At 33.7% G+C, this 16,172-nt stretch overlaps 2 protein-coding genes across 4 annotated transcripts; both read left to right on the top strand.

Annotated features, from left to right (window-relative positions):
- Positions 1-2,223: 2,223 nt before the first annotated feature.
- On the top strand, positions 2,224-4,911 carry LOC149392272 (NAC domain-containing protein 101-like). 3 transcript variants are annotated; one of them, XM_089620418.1, is made up of 6 exons: positions 2,224-2,381; positions 2,982-3,178; positions 3,267-3,493; positions 3,593-3,709; positions 3,940-4,174; positions 4,276-4,911. In XM_089620418.1, the coding sequence occupies exons 2-6, from the start codon at positions 3,019-3,021 to the stop codon at positions 4,494-4,496; spliced, it is 960 nt and encodes a 319-aa protein (XP_089476544.1). In that variant the 5' UTR covers positions 2,224-2,381; positions 2,982-3,018; the 3' UTR covers positions 4,497-4,911. The 3 variants fall into 3 exon arrangements, with proteins under 3 accessions (XP_089476544.1, XP_089476541.1, XP_089476542.1); XM_089620415.1 differs by having other exon boundaries at positions 2,225-2,381; positions 4,270-4,911; XM_089620416.1 differs by having other exon boundaries at positions 2,256-2,381; positions 2,973-3,178; positions 4,270-4,911.
- A 6,847-nt stretch (positions 4,912-11,758) lies between these two features.
- Positions 11,759-14,894, top strand: LOC149392271 (uncharacterized). The gene is made up of 6 exons (XM_089620729.1): positions 11,759-12,269; positions 13,242-13,368; positions 13,700-13,839; positions 13,951-14,028; positions 14,108-14,176; positions 14,309-14,894. The coding sequence occupies exons 1-6, from the start codon at positions 12,069-12,071 to the stop codon at positions 14,378-14,380; spliced, it is 687 nt and encodes a 228-aa protein (XP_089476855.1). The 5' UTR covers positions 11,759-12,068; the 3' UTR covers positions 14,381-14,894.
- Positions 14,895-16,172: the final 1,278 nt, after the last annotated feature.

Here is a 16,172-nt window from a genome sequence, read left to right as displayed (position 1 = left end):
TATTCCTCATTTATTGACTTTATTCTGGAAAACAATTCAAATATTACAATTACGATATTCATGATCTCAGTTGGCCGCCAAAATATTTTAGAACGTCCAAAATATTTACATAATTTTTTCCAGTTTTTATTTAGACGAATATACTGTAAATATGTTTCTTATTTACAATGAATATACTGTAAATATGTTTTGTATTTACAATGAATATACTATAAATATGCTTCTTATTTACACAAATATACTGTAAATATGTTTTCTATGAACAAAAAAAAAAAACTGTTCTTCGCGGTGTCGCAGATCGGGACCTTGGACGCAGATCGCGGAGAGGAGGACGAAGTGACGCTTTGACGGCGGTGGTGACGTGGTGGTGGTCGTGATTATTAGTGGTGGCGGCGGCCTGAAGGAGGTGCTGCCTCTCGCGGAGCTTGGAGGCCATTTCACACGCATGCACGGCCAGAACCATATATGGCTGTGAAATCAACTCTCTGGTGCTCTCTGCGTCGTTTCCCGGTGTCTCCTCTCAGTCCGACATTCTCGGCGGCTCGTGGCTGTCCTCGTTTTCTCGGCTGGAACACGCGCGGGTGGTGTTCAGTCTCGGCGATTGATGGCGCGCAAGGAATGAAAAAGAAGATAGGAGAAGGAGATGAAGAAGACGATGACGATGAGAGAGAGGAGGGGGATGCTCGGGCTCGGCCATTGATGGCAGCCAAATCCTTTTTTTTTAAATTTTTTTTTCCTGAAGAGTAGTAAATAGCGTGTGAATGGATACGGTTATAATGACTTTCCTCAATTTTCGCCATCATTAATGACCAAATATTTGAGCCGATGACATTTAATAACCGTGATCACAAAATGGGCGGGAATAACAAAGGGCAATCTTGTCCCATTTTGACTGTAAATAAATCTCAATGGCTATTTACCATTAATTAACTAAATGTGGGCTAAAAATAAATTGCTTATTTTCGGGAGGTCATTTAGCTTAATTACCCTATATTAAATATATTTTGCCATATTTTTTTTTCTGTTAAGTTTTTAATCGGTTTGTCGGTTTTCCATGGAAAACGGCATATCGATTATCATTTTTTCACATTTTTTTTCGTTCGGTTTAAATCTACTTGTTGATTTTTTTGTAAATCAAGAAGCTGAAACCGCAACAAAAATGGCATTTCAAACTTTGGTTGTAAGTTGTCCTAGTGAATATGTATAACACATTTTTTTTTTACATTCTAAAGCAACAACAAACATGTGCATGTATTCAGTCTTGCAATTATTCAACCACCATAATATATATTATATTTTTTTTACATTTCTTAGTCTCATTGCTTTGCTTTGTGTCGACAGGTGGAGACAAAAATTTGAACAGGCTTGATGTAAGTAAATCAAGGAATCAAATGTCGCCGGATTTAGAATTTCGGCTGGAATTTCCATTTCGGTGGGTCAACAGCGGACGAAGAGCAAGTTTTTCGTTTCGTCGTCGTTTTTCGCCGAATATCATCGTTTTTCGTTTTTTGTCGTTTTTTTCGCCGAAATGTCGTTTATTAAATAAGCAAAATTTGAGTGAGTCATGGGATTCGAACTCATGAGCTCTGATTCATACGTTCGGTTTAAATCAGCTCGTCAATTTTTCGTAAATTAAGATGTTGAAACCGCAGCAAAAATGGCATTTCAAACTTTGGTTGTAACTTGTCCTAGTGAATATTTATAACAATTTTTTTAAAATTCTAAAGCCACAAACCTGTGCATGTATTCAGGCTTGCAATTATTCAATCATCATAATATATATTATATTTTTTTACGTTTCTTAGTCCCATTGCTTTGTGTCGACGGTTGGAGTCAAAAAATTTGAACAGGCTTGATGTAAGGAAACATTAGTTAACTAAGGTCAAATATATTAAATAATCTTATCTAATTATCGTTAGTATATTTATCCATTCAAATGTGTCCAGAAAAAAACCCAGATGCAGATAGCTCGAGTCAGAGTTGTCCTTTGGTCAAAATATCGTCAATTTTTCACGAGTTATTGCGAAATGAAATATGCGGGAGAGAAGCTTCCAAGAAAGAGTGAGGAGAAGTGGGGTCCACTTTTATGTGAAGTCAGCAAATTACGTACTACCACGTTTCCGTAGCTCAGTATATAAAACAATAAGAGAAAAACCACGAAAATAAATTAAAAAATAATAATGAAAAAAAATTTGAGAGTAAAGTGTGGTATACTATTCGCGCGTTAACCATGGTTATGTTATGCTTTGTGACTCTCTCTCTCGTTTTCTCTCTCTCTCTCTCGTGGACTCGGAGGCTATAAATACGTGTCTCTCAGAATCTTGTCCTGAGTTCTGCGAGTGAAAGATTTACGACTCAGACGATTCGCTCTCTCTTCAAAGGTTAGCGTAACTTACTTTTCATCGACGGTTTGATGGTTTGTTCGCCATAATTTTTATCTTGTGATTGCAAATTTCTCATAAACGTTTTATTTATGTCCGTTTGGCTGCGTTCTTGAATTCTGTTTGGCTGATGATGAGAAAATGAGACCGAAAATTTGGTTTTGAAATAACTATGATGATTGATTGCCTTTTTGTTTTGAATTTTTTAGTCGTAGACTCGTGTCACCTAAGTCAACTAGTGAGCATGACCGTATTTCATTCATCAAATTTGGAATTATTCTTGTTAGTGATTTGATCGTGTGTTTCGAACAATTGATTCCTTGACGATATTGAGTTTTGAAAGTCTTGGTCTCGTCGGATTTACGACTATTAATGTAGTTTAATCTTTCTGGGGGAAAAGAGAATTCTATGGTATTTATGTGTAGTTTCTTCTCCGTCTTGGACTCGGGTTCAATTTGGGATTAATAAGTGGACGAGAAATCTTTTCCCTTTTCTTTAATTTACAAAGGTCTCGGCTATGCCAACCATTCATGATTAATCCCATACTTGAACTATATAGTATCTAATGTGCTCTGTAACTACAATTTCTAGGATTCACAGAGCGTTTTCTTTTCGATTGAGTCATCTCAATCTGGTCATGTGTCCTCCGGCGGCTTCTCTGGCCAGTGATGCCGATCTCTATGGCGGGGATAAGGAAATATTCATGTTCTTGGACGGAATCTCGAATGGAACGTCACTTTCAAGTAATGTGGTTTCAGACGTTAATCCTTACCAAGATCATCCCTCGGCTTTACCTGGTATACCTTCGATACATTTTTTTAGTCACAAACCTTGATACATTGTTATATAAATATAACAATGAATGCGATTTCTTGATTTGTACAGAAGGGGTTTGGTTCATGATTCGATCCGACTCGAAGAAGGACGCGGATTTTGGGTACTGGAGGACCGAAGGGGATGCAAGTAAAATATTCCACAACTCTTCAATTACTGGTTGGAGAAGCACTCTTGAATTCTTTGAAGGTCAACCTCCTCTTGGGAATAAAACCGATTGGGTTATGCAAGAGTACTGGATTACTCGAGAGATATCTTCTCAACCGATTAATGATAAGGTATAAGCCAGATTTGCTGACCCTATATGATTTGGAATCTAACTTGGTAGTTTTACTGTTCCGCTTCACCCTATAATGTCAGTTGGTTGGGCTCTGCAGGAAATTTGCCTACTTTGCAATGTCTTTTCTGTTGATGAAAAGCCTCGAACGATTGCCCTATCAATTTCTCCTGATGCCAAAAATGATCAAGTGGCAAGCTCTACTAGCAAGTCTCAGGTACATAAATACCATTAATTCACCCTTCACAATAACATAGCAGAAATGTTGTTGAATTCTTTAGCTGATTCGAAGTCAAAACATATTTTCTTGTCTGAGATCTCTTAATTTCCCGTGTTGCAGCAATATATTTATAAAAACAGAAAATAGAGATCCGCTCATGACTCATTAGTTCATACATACAAACATAGACAAAACATGTGATATGTTGATCTGTCCATGTATTTTAGGTGGCCGATAATGGTGCGGATTTTGTAGCCGAGGACGACTGTTTTAATGGAGGCGACTACTTAGAACTTCTGGATCTAGAGGCTCCCGCGTCACGTTCTTCTAGCTCGGATTCAAGCTGCATGAGTATGTCGTCCGGTGAATGCTTTGATTTCGATCTCATGCAAGACTTGGAAGCCCACGATGAATCTTCTAGGCCAAACGAGATGGTCCCTAGTCCATCCTCTACAGCTAAAGGTATATATATTCCAATGCCATTTATATTTCCATTCCCATGATATAATTCTATGTTTTTGGGGTCATCTTTTTTTATGTCATGTGGTTGGTTAAAGGTACAGCTCACGAGTCACCAAGCGAAGACAAGCCAGAAATCAAGAGACAGCTCTCGGATAAGGTCGAGAGTTCGGGCAAAAGTCAGGGGTCTGATTCGGGGAACGAGGGAAGACCATCGACTTCTCGAGATCATCAAGCTGTCTCGGACGAGGATGTGAAATCGGCAGCTTCGGGAAGGAAGAGAAAGGCGAAGAAGAAGAAGTATCTCTGCTTCATACCGTTTTAGGCATATGTGTATGTCGACTTTAACACGGTACGTATAGTGTTTTGTAAACTGGAAATATAGATAACGTATGTAGAGTAGTACCATTCACGACCATGGCTTTGCTTATTAGCTCAGGATCACTGGAAACACAGGGTTAGAAATAGAAAGACAGGGGTGACTTATAAAGATAGGAAAGGGGTTTCAGAGATCTGTTGGTGTGTTGTATTTGTGTAGTGTTGTAACGGCGGTTTAATACAATAATTGGGTTCGGTTTTCTTAAGGGTGTGCTTGTTTTACTTTTAGATTCATGGATTATATGGAATTAAAAGCATTTATATATATAGCTTCGTAACACTGGTAGTTTTGTAGTCACGCGACATATGATGGGCATATTTGGGAATATATGTACGGGCACATGCACGGTGTTTTGATTTTCTTTTTTCTCTTGCATGATTTGATATAAACACTTATTTGACATTTTGACCAACGTTTATTACTTACGAATATCTTTAATTGAAAAATCCCAGAATATATATTATTACTGTGATGATAGGTTGATGATGGTATTGCTGACCGCAGAAGTATTTCACATTGCGGATCTTCCCCCAACCAACAGCATTAATGAAAACTAAACGAAAATAAATAAATAAAAGGAACAAGGAGTGACAGTTGACCTGAATAATACGTACCCAAAAAACGTCACTCACATGTGTTTCAGTTAAGTTTGAAAGTCAAGCTCCCTAGAGTGGGAGCATCTAACGTGCGTCGGATATGAAAGCCTTGGTTTTGAAAGGAAAAATAAAAATAAAAAATCTACACTGGAAATGTAATGAGTGTTTTTTTTTTTTTTTTTTGGCTATTGGTATTACTAACAATGGTCTTATACTTGAAGGTATTTGAATTACACCTGAAATTAATCATCGTAGATGAGTGTGTGATTGGAGTAAAATGGTTTCGTTCAGAGTAACTCGTAATGTGCACGTTTGAAAGTTGAAAACAAAATATGTTTTTTTACATGTTTAAAATCTTTGTCACATTATGATATGACTATTTATATCAAACTTATGAAATGTTGGTTAAATTAAAATTTCAACGTTTTAATTTGACTATTTACTTAGAGCGCTCTAATAATTAAAAAAAAAAACATATATTTACTTTTAGAAATTGTAGTCCTCCCTATGTGGTTACCATTGGAACTTCAATTTCAGACATTGGCTGAACTCTCTCATTTTGAGTTGCACATTTGAATTGACATTAACGAATTATATATAAAAAGTCAACCAAATATTGTTAAGCAGATTAATTTGAACATTAAATATGATTTCATTTAACAATAGACACATAGCTCGTAGTATGATTGAGGAATGCAGCCTGCAAATTTCTTCAGGGGCTAATATATATAAAATTAATAATGTCGCACATAAGATTGGATGACTATTATAATTTTCTATGTATATAAAATTAAAAAAATACTCCAGATGACTTAGCAAGTTTTCATTCTTTGAAACTGTAGATATTGGCACCAATCTTTAAGTTAGTTTTTGTTGGTAGTAAAAATATTAGATTTAGCGTTCGATTAAATATGATTATAGAAAATGATCAAAATAAACATCTTGATATAAACATATTTTAAAAAATAATAAACAAAGAAATCATTTTTTGATCTTTAGTTATTTTGTAGAGTACCATTTTCATAGAATGAGTGTGATATTTATATACTTAATTATGTAAATGCGTATATTTATTTTGAAAATATATATTTTATCATAAATATTTGTTAGAAAAATTATAAAAGATAGTTTAAGTATTTTGACTCGATATATTTTGTGAATGTAGGTGTGATTTGTTATTAATTACAAATGCGCATATTTTAGTTTCGGTATATTTTATTATCATATATATATATTTTGTTATATCAATTTTTGAACGACTTACGAAGATAACCATTGCAGTAACTTCATGTGCAAGCAATCTGTGTGAGTACCTCTAATTTCTGATCAAAGCGAAATGTACATCGACGAGTAAACGTTGAGTTAGTGTGTACTATGGAAAACTCGAACACTATCAAATGCTTATATAATTATATAATACAATATTTAAAAAAAAAAAAGAGTGGAGCCCATCATGCCCCGTCTCATCACTTGCCAATTGCCACCTCACTCTGCACACCTCTTATAATAATTTCTTCACTATTAAAAATGTGGGTGAACTTATTTATTACAATTTACAACCACAATTTATCATATCCAATGCCATAGTCTAGCCCAATGTTCAAAATATCGATACCGATACTCATACCGAGGTTCTGATTTTACGGATATATCAAGTATCGACGGATATATCGACGGATATTCTATAACAATTTTAATACCGACTACCGATTATATCGGTGATATATCGATGATATATCGATTATCGACGGATATATCGACAAAAATCTTATAACAAAATATAATAAAATATGTACCACTATTTATATTTTTAAATTTATAATAAAACAATCAAATTTAAAATATACCTATAAGCTATAACTTTTTTCTTATAGATATACATTATTAATATTTACATTACTTTCTCAATATTAAAAAATGTAATAAAATATTTTTTCAAAGAAATTGTAATATTTTTTCTACTACATTACAAATATTCTTTAAAATAATAAAAAAAAAAAGAATAGTATTATATATTTAATTATTTAGTCTATTAGTAATTTAGTATAGATATTATATATATAATACGTTATGTATCATACATATATTTATATGTATAATAAAATATAAATAAAGAAATATTGATAATATCATTATACTAAGTAAAATTAATAAGTAAAATGTATAAATAATAAGAAATAATCAATAAAAAAATAAAATAAAAAAATAAATAAACAACGATATTTTCAAATTTGGACGATATTTTGTCGATATTTGTCGATATTTTGGATTTTTTAACTAAACGATATTTTGTCGATATATCATCGATATTTTACCGATATTTATAAAACGATAACAATTACAACGGATATTTTACCGAGACTCTTCAAAAAACGATATATCGGCGATATATCACCGATATATCCCGATATTTTGAACATTGGTCTAGCCCAATCGACCTAGTTCTTACAAGTATGAAATTCATTTATATGGAATCCAATCAATTTTACATCTTACAAATAAAAATAGTTGACATCGTGGGTTATTGATATTAGATAGAGTTTATAGATGAGACTCGACACTAATGATGTTACGGTTATATTATTAATTTATTGTTTTCTGTTTAATGCAGTTGAATTATGCGGGTTAGTGATGGCTGTAAGTCTAACGTTGACTTAACACTAGTTACACAAGTCATCATCTGCTAAGTACACACTACGCAGACCTCGGAAGAAAAATAAAAATAAATAAAGGGAAGTTGAAGGCAGCTAGCTAGCACTAAATGTAGTACAGTGTCAATAAATATAAAGTAAATTGTGGCAATAAACCTGAACATTTTATCGAATTGAGAATTTGAGAATAGTTGGAAGACAATTGAGAATTTGAGAAATTCGTCGCCGTCCTTGTGGGGTTTGAGAGCTTTTTCTTGGAAGACAATTTTAATTTAGTTTTGTGTTTTGATTTCTTGGTTTTAGCTCTTGCTGGTTCTGTAGTGAATCGTTATCTTTGTTGTTGTGCTTTGGTTTTTTTGACTTGTTTATGAGCCGGATTAGCCGTAGTCTCCTTATCCGTAGTGGATTTCCTGTTAGGTTTTGATCTATGCAGGTGGAAGAGTCATCTTCTTCGTGATCATCGGACCGAGGTTGGTTGGATTTTTCTACCGCCAATCTTTGGGTTTTTGAACGAGCCTATTGTGTGCTCTATTGGTGCTTGTAATTCTTCTCGTTGTCGGAAGTTTGCACATAACGTACTTTTACCGGATCTTAGTGTTAGATTCACTTCGACTTAGGTCTTGGTGTTCCTTGTATTAATGTGTTTTTCTCCTGTATTGATGGGTTTTTTACCCAATTTTATGGAAAATCCGTTTATTCAAAAAAAAAAAAAAAAAAAAGAATTTGAGATTATTGAGATTGCGGTCTTCAATTGATCGGAATGTTCTATTTATAGTATTGGAATTTTGGCGAAATAAACATTACATTTTGGTTAATTCGAACTATTCACTTAATAAATAAAATAAAATAACACTCGAATGGTATCATAATAATTTTTTTGTTCCGTGAATAATATTAGAACAAAATTCCGATACTTACGGAAACAGAACAAATTTTCAGTCTTGTTCGTTTTTACTGCCCAAATTTACACTCAATTACTTACAAAATTGTGCCACAAATTTCTCCATTATTTTATTCTAATATGAGAATAGTTCAAGATGTTGTATTAGACATGACAAAATACATTTGAACAAAGAGTTTAAGTCAAAGTCTGAAATGATTCAGAATAAGAATTGATTAATTGCACCCAGTGTTCCAAATACTAATAAATATTAGGATTTGAGCCTCAACCGACCTAATTACAGAAAACGAATCACATCAAACACGAAGAACAAAGACACACAAATTTATAGTGGTTCACATTCAATGCGAAAAGTACGTCCACTTGTGCCGCCGCAAATTCTCACTAATACCCAAAATCAGGATAAAGGTGTTACAATATCTCTTACGCTCTACAACATAAACTCGCGGACAAAATATTTATAAGGAAAAGATAGGGCTTTTCCGACAAGTTGATCAGCGAATCATCGTTGTAAGGTCTTCATTCGTCATAGTCGATCAATTAGGCTCCGCACCTCAACGACGAACACTCATGAATAAATCAAAACAACCGATGACTACTCACTGAAAATTTTGAAATTTCAAGTAGCGCATCGTATCTTCATTAGAAAACAAACATTGAGGTCGTTGAAGAAAGCATCACCATTGGGTCAATATTGTATACGAAAGAGGGTTCAATAGATGTCCACCCTAGTTCAAGGACTCCAACGATCCAATGAAGAAGGGTATGTGGTGCACCAAGAAGGTCGGTGTTAGCCAGATGGAGCCCATCACTGACCGATGATTAGCAAGAAATACTTACAACAAACGAGAGGAGTTGGAGACACAAAAAAGGAGATGAAACCATAGAGTCTGCTAGAGAAATTATATTTAGAGGAAAGACGAATTCAATCCCTTAGAAAATGCCGCAAAGTTGTTTATTATAATTTGATTAGTTTTTTTTTTTAATTAAAATACTTTGATTAATTATCCGAATTGAAAAACTGTTATTAATAAAATAAATTATATAAATTTTTCAAAATTACCCTTATTAAAAACCAAATGAAAAGTAACTAAAATAAACCACTTATTCAACTAAATTTTTAAAAATCCATAGAAATCAAGAAAAAGCAATCATTTACAAATTAATTAAAAAAATTAACTCGCTAAAAAATTTAAACCCAACATTTTAAAAATTAATATTTGTTGAAATTTGTTTATAATATTTTGTAAATGTATATCTTGGTTACTATCAATTACGAAAATAAGATGATAGACGACAATTTTAAAATTGATTAAAAATCGAGTATATTATTTTAATTCAGCTAGTTTATAGTTTATATGTTAAGTGGTTTAGTCCCACTAATTATTATTATTATTATTCGTTGCAAATATATGGAAACTTCTTATTATCCTTAAAAAAAAAAAATGGGAGTTATGGAAACCTCCTAGCCAAAGCAAACGAACGCCTGTCTCACACTTACTGGTCGCCACATAATGACAAAATCTTGGCAGTAATATATTTAATTGCCATAAAAAATTATTTAAAATAAATACAAAATCTTCGAACTAACACTAAGCCATAACACTTCTAGTATTTAGTCAAATCTTTATAATGCTACCCAAAGATTTAATAGTTTAATGTGATAGAGGTCATAAATTAATATACAATGATGCGCACCCACATGAGGTTCTATGGTCATTCCTCTTAAACTTTATCCTAAAAACCAGGATTAAATATTTAAAATAAAATCAGCTAAAAAAACAGAATAAATGTAAATTTTATTTGTTATAATAAAAAAAAATACTATGCGCGAGATAAGGAAGCAAGGAGAGAAAATGAATGGTGATCACGAGAATGTCCTGTGGTCCTGGGCACACGCTGTAATAACCTACGCCTTCCTAAGATAACATTAAAATAATGAAACGAAAATATGTAGCTTTTGTCTCGTTTTGTTTGCTTTAAACCGAGGTGTCCAAAAGCTCCAGTGCTTCCTTTCAACTTTATGATCATTACACATGCTATATCAACATGTTTTGCTTTTTTTCCCCCCCAAATTCAACAATCCAATCCGACGGCCACGATCCATCCCCACCGATCCAACGGCGCTTGACGAGGTCGTCCCAGATCAACGGCAAGAGTTGTCTCATTATGGCGGGAAAATCGTCCCACCACCACCACCTCCACAACCACAACGACCCAGCTAAACGACAGAGATAGAGCGAGGACACGTCACACAGATATTTATTTATATGTAATTAATTTAAAGAATTTGATTAATTTTTGGATGAGAGAGAGAGTGGGGTATCCCATGCTGGATAGGACAACACCGACGGCAGGTAGAGGTAGAGCCTTCCCTCCTTCGCGTGGGTCCCACTTATGATAAATTCCGCTGCTTCCGTTACGTTCACATCATCTACGTTACCTTTCTCTCATTTTTTTTTTGCCAATCACCATGTTACCCCTCGAAATTACCAATAATTACAGAGCACATTTTTTTTACGTAGGAGAAAAGAAGAGTAGTAAAAAAAAAAAAGAGAAAAGGACAACCTAATCTGACTTATCATACATTTTATATTTTTTTGATTTTATAGGAATGGGAATGGCTACGGTTGTTGAATATTCAAATTATTTTGAAACATTGCAGACCTATTCAATAGGACAGTATTGGCTGTGGTCCAAGAAAACCAATTCGGACAGGTATATATAATAAAGTCATTTTGAATCAAATTTTAAATTTTCAACGCATAATGGATTTTTCCTTTATGATTATAAGATTTTAGCTTTTAATTTAATAATGAAACGCCGGGAAGTTACAAGATCGGGGAGGGTACTTTTGTAATTTCACACAACCCACCCACTACTCCATCTACGAGCAGTCAAACGGTCAACACGCCGAGTTGCATTACCACGAATGAAAAACCGCTAGTGGTATGGGCTTCAGGCCCGTAAGTACCACGTGGCGGTAAATGATTGGATCATTTAAGGTCGTCGGGATTCATAGCGAACACAACAATTAAAAAAAACCCAAGTCACTCTCATCCTCTCTCTCTCTCTCTTCTATCTCTTCTTCTCTCTCATGCACAAACACACTACTTTTTTTTTGTTCCCTCTCTCTCTCTCTCTATCTACTTCCTCTCTCTTGACTGTGTTTTTCGAACCCAAAAAAAGCCCAAAATTCCACAACAATTCGTCACCAATTGCACTGAAACTCCCATATACGAACTCAGCAATGCGTGATCTTTCGTCCGAATGCAGTTTTGAGCCATAACGCTCGAACTCGAAGTAACACCGCAAAGAGAATACGCAAAAAAAAAAAAAAGAATCCGAAAAAGAAAAAAAAACTAGGGAAATGTTTGAAGCAGTAGAGAGCTCCATCAATGGAGGTTTCTCGCAGATGCAGAGCTGCGGAGATAGCAGTGAGGAAGAGCTTTCTGTTCTTCCTCGCCACACGAAAGTCGTGGTGACTGGTAACAATAGGACTAAGTCTGTTCTCGTTGGTCTACAAGGCGTCGTCAAAAAGGCCGTTGGTTTGGGAGGTTGGCATTGGCTGGTAAATTTAATTTCAATTCCTCTGAGTTTTATTTTTTACTTTTATTTATTTATTTATAAGCTTCATTGTGTTTTGCATTATCCTTTTATGAATTCGGTGGTTATTAAATCTGAAATTGTATTTTTAGGCAATGTGGTTCGATTTCGCTGCTTGTTTGATTGATTTTGCTGTTCCAATTTGGGTTATTTTTTAGTTGAAGTTGGTGATTTCATTGTAATAAGTTCAATTTTTTTTTTTTTTATTCAATTTGAAAATTCTCAAGTTTTGTTTATATTACTTATTTATTACTTTGATGTTTTTCAATGTGTATTTTGATTGCATGTCTGAATATTTCAATGGATCTGGTGAATTGATAAAAAAAAATCTCGAAGTTGGATTTGAAATTGGGGTATTTTAATGCGTTTTGTTTCATTTTTTTTTGTTTACCCATAAATTTTCCCCTTCTAATTTGTCCTTTTCTATTTTGAGGGTTTTATCATTCAATTTTTTAAATGCTTTTATTTAGGGTTTGATGGCGAGTCCTTCAATTATATTAATCGAATTTGTGGTCCACCGATAATAGAAATTAGTTTATATCTTACGTTAGGAAAGTTTGAATTAGATTAGATTAAAAAAAAAATTGATTTCTTAATTTTCAATCAGCTCAATTATTCGCATGCGTCGATTGCGGATTGAAGTGATTTGTTTTATTAGGAATTCGATCTTGTCGAGTCCTTCATTGCAATCTTTAAAACGTTGAATTTTACAGAGCTTTGTGTTCCCAGTATTAATACGAACTCAATCAATTGTTTTTTATTTATATATTAATACTACATTTACTCTGGTTCTATCCTTCAACCTAATCGAATTTAATTGCCTTTTATTTTCCTGGGTTTCGTTATCAAGAATCTTATCCAATCAACTTACATTAAACTCGTCCGTGAACTTCATTTCTTGTTATTTACGCATTTGCCACTCTGCGAAAAATTGCAGGTTCTTACGAATGGCATTGAAGTGAAATTACAGAGAAACGCTCTTAGCGTTCTCGAAGCCCCGACCGGAAATGAAGAAGACGACGACCTCGAATTCGAGCACCTCCACTGGAATGGATCGGATTTGGGTGAGTATTATAATTATGAACTAACTATCCACCTTATCCATAATTATCACCCAAATTATCTGGTATTAGTGACTGATTAACCTGGGCTTTGACTCAAATTACTATAAACAGTGATGTTGAGAGGATGAGAGGAAAAAAAAAAGTAGGTGATGTGGGTGGGCACATTGGATACGCCGTGTTTGTGTCTATACACCTTTTACTTTTAATGCTATCTATCGTAATTCAAACACTTTATCTTCTTTTTTGGCAACACACTCTTTCTTAATTATGCCTATTCTTTTTTCTTCCTTTTTTTTTTTAAATGGGTGTTAAACTGTTAATGTATGTTCAGCATCCGATGATACCCAAAAGTCTCAAAGATCAAGACACAGAGTTCACAAGTCATCAGGGTCGTCTCACAAGAGCATGTTCAGATCTCTCTCTTGTGACTCACAATCCAAGGGCTCTATTTCTACTCCTCGTGGGTCCATGGTACCTAACTTTTCTTTGTCCCTACTATTTAATATATTGGATACAATACAATTACAGTCACAATTACAATGTGGTGTATTTACAGTTTTGTAATTTTTTTTTTTTCGTAAGGCATCTCCTGTACAGAAAGTCGACCTAAGCAAACTGGAAATGGCTGCTTTGTGGAGATATTTGCGACACTTTAATCTTGTGAGTTTGCAACATGTTTTTTAATTTTTTTTTTATATATGCTCATGATGTTATTTATTTAATTTTTAATTTTTGGAAGGTTGATGCTATTCCCAACCCATCAAAGGAGCAATTAGTAGATGTTGTCCAGAGGCATTTCATGTCACAGGTGAGAATACGATATTGTCAAGAATTTACTGAAAATCTGTCTTCCTTGGAAAATTAGTATCAATATACTTTGGTTGCATATTACTAGTAGTCAATTGATAAAAGGAAAAAAAAAATGTTGTGTTTGATGTAGCAAATTGACGAGTTGCAAGTGATCGTCGGGTTCGTCCAAGCTGCGAAGAGATTGAAGACTGTTTGCAAATGAGATATTTGTAGAGAGAAAAGAGTGAGAGGGTCGGAGATATATTCGAGACGTTCGGTTGTCGATGATGATGATGATGATGCTAACAGATACACTCTGGGAACCAAGTCTAGGCTCCCCCGGTATTGATGATATATATATCTATATATATATATTGTGTAAAATATCTCTATCCAAATACTTGTTTATGTTGATGGTGTCTATTAGTATTAGTATTAGTATTAGTATTAGTATTAGTATTAGTAGTGGGGTTGGGTGGCAAAGGCAAATTAATCTATGTTTCAAATATAGAGGATCTTCTTACCTTACCTTTTTGGTAGCTGAGTAGTTATGTAGATATAATATATAAATATAGTATGTAAACTTGATGGCAGAAAGGTCCTCGCTAAGAAGACATAACTATGCTCTCTCTTTCATAAGCTCGGTTTTAATGCATTGCTTGCTAACATCTGAAAGATTGTGGGAAAAATGTAAATATTCTTCTTATTTCATTAGTGCTGTTGTCTCTGCCTCTCAATTTCATTGTGAATGATCTTAATCTCGCTCTCTTTAACTTTTAATAGAGGGTTTTTTTTTTTTTTTTTTTGGTCGTCTTTCCGAGTTTGTATTAAAGATAACAGACAGTTGTGTGTGAATACTAATAAGACTTTACCAAAACTCATTCGGGATCGGGTTTTCCAGTTTCCTTGTCTTCCGGGCTTGTCTACTTTTAATGTATGAAAACAAAATATAAATATATATATATGTATATTTAAAAAAAAAACTGTTGCTTATCTCGTGTTACGACATTAATTTTGCCGGTGTTTAATAGCGCATATTTAAAGAAAAAAAATATGGTCGGTTTAAGTTTGTGGAAAAGAAAAACTAGTTATGCAAAATAGGATTAGCTAGCTGAAGCCTAAAGGGATTCCCTTGACAATGGTATGGTGATTTCAATTTTTTTTTTAATAACCTTGCGTTGAAAACTTATCTTTTAGGCCAAAAAGCAAACCAAGAAATATGTGGATAGTGGAAAGGAAAATAGAATTCTAAGAAGAAAAAAAAAACAAAAGGAAAGGAAAAAAAAGAAAAAGATAGGTGAAGGTGACGACGCAATTTGTTTTTCTGATTTTCAAAGACTCGTCTTTTTCCACATAAACAAAAAAAAAAGGACACAATAGTTTATTTATCATCTTATGGTAATGCAACAATTAAAATTGTACATTTATCACATAATTAGCAATAAGGTTGATTGATAATATAACTTATAATATATATGTATTTTGCTGGAATTATATGCTATAATTGTACTCCACGTGAAATACTTGTGTTGCTTTTGTTTTGTCGTCGTACGATACGTAAGCATATTTCTTTCCAAAGTCTTAGAAAGTCAAAAGCTCAAAAGATTTTGAATATCAAAGTGGGCCCCATATGTGTGCCACGTGGAGTCACAAGAGCTTATCGACGCGGATGGCCTACACTAAAAGTAAGAGAAAAAAAAGAAGATGCAAAATTTAATGACCTTTCATTTTTTTCGATAAAAAAAATGACCTTTTATTTCATCAATCTCATTAATGTTCGGAATAAGAATAGTGGACTATTCGAATTGGTTCAACAAAGTCAACAATGGGAGCTGCTGTGAGTAAATTGTTTGGAATTGTATATAGTTTCCAATAGCCATATTTAATAGCAGTTTTATCATTAAATATATAGAAATTGAGTCACTCATTGTGATTTGTGTGTTCAACTTTCGGTGACCAATCACAAAATTAAGTTTATAAAAATATATCAAAAAGAAGTAAGTACGATCAAATAT

Source organism: Urtica dioica, chromosome 7 (assembly GCF_054948205.1).
Source record: "Urtica dioica subsp. dioica isolate 48M chromosome 7, U.dioica_male_clone48M_v1_H2, whole genome shotgun sequence".
Taxonomy (NCBI): domain Eukaryota; kingdom Viridiplantae; phylum Streptophyta; class Magnoliopsida; order Rosales; family Urticaceae; genus Urtica; species Urtica dioica.
The sequence above is the reverse complement of the archived record's forward strand: the minus strand, read 5'-3'. Positions and strand labels throughout refer to the sequence as shown.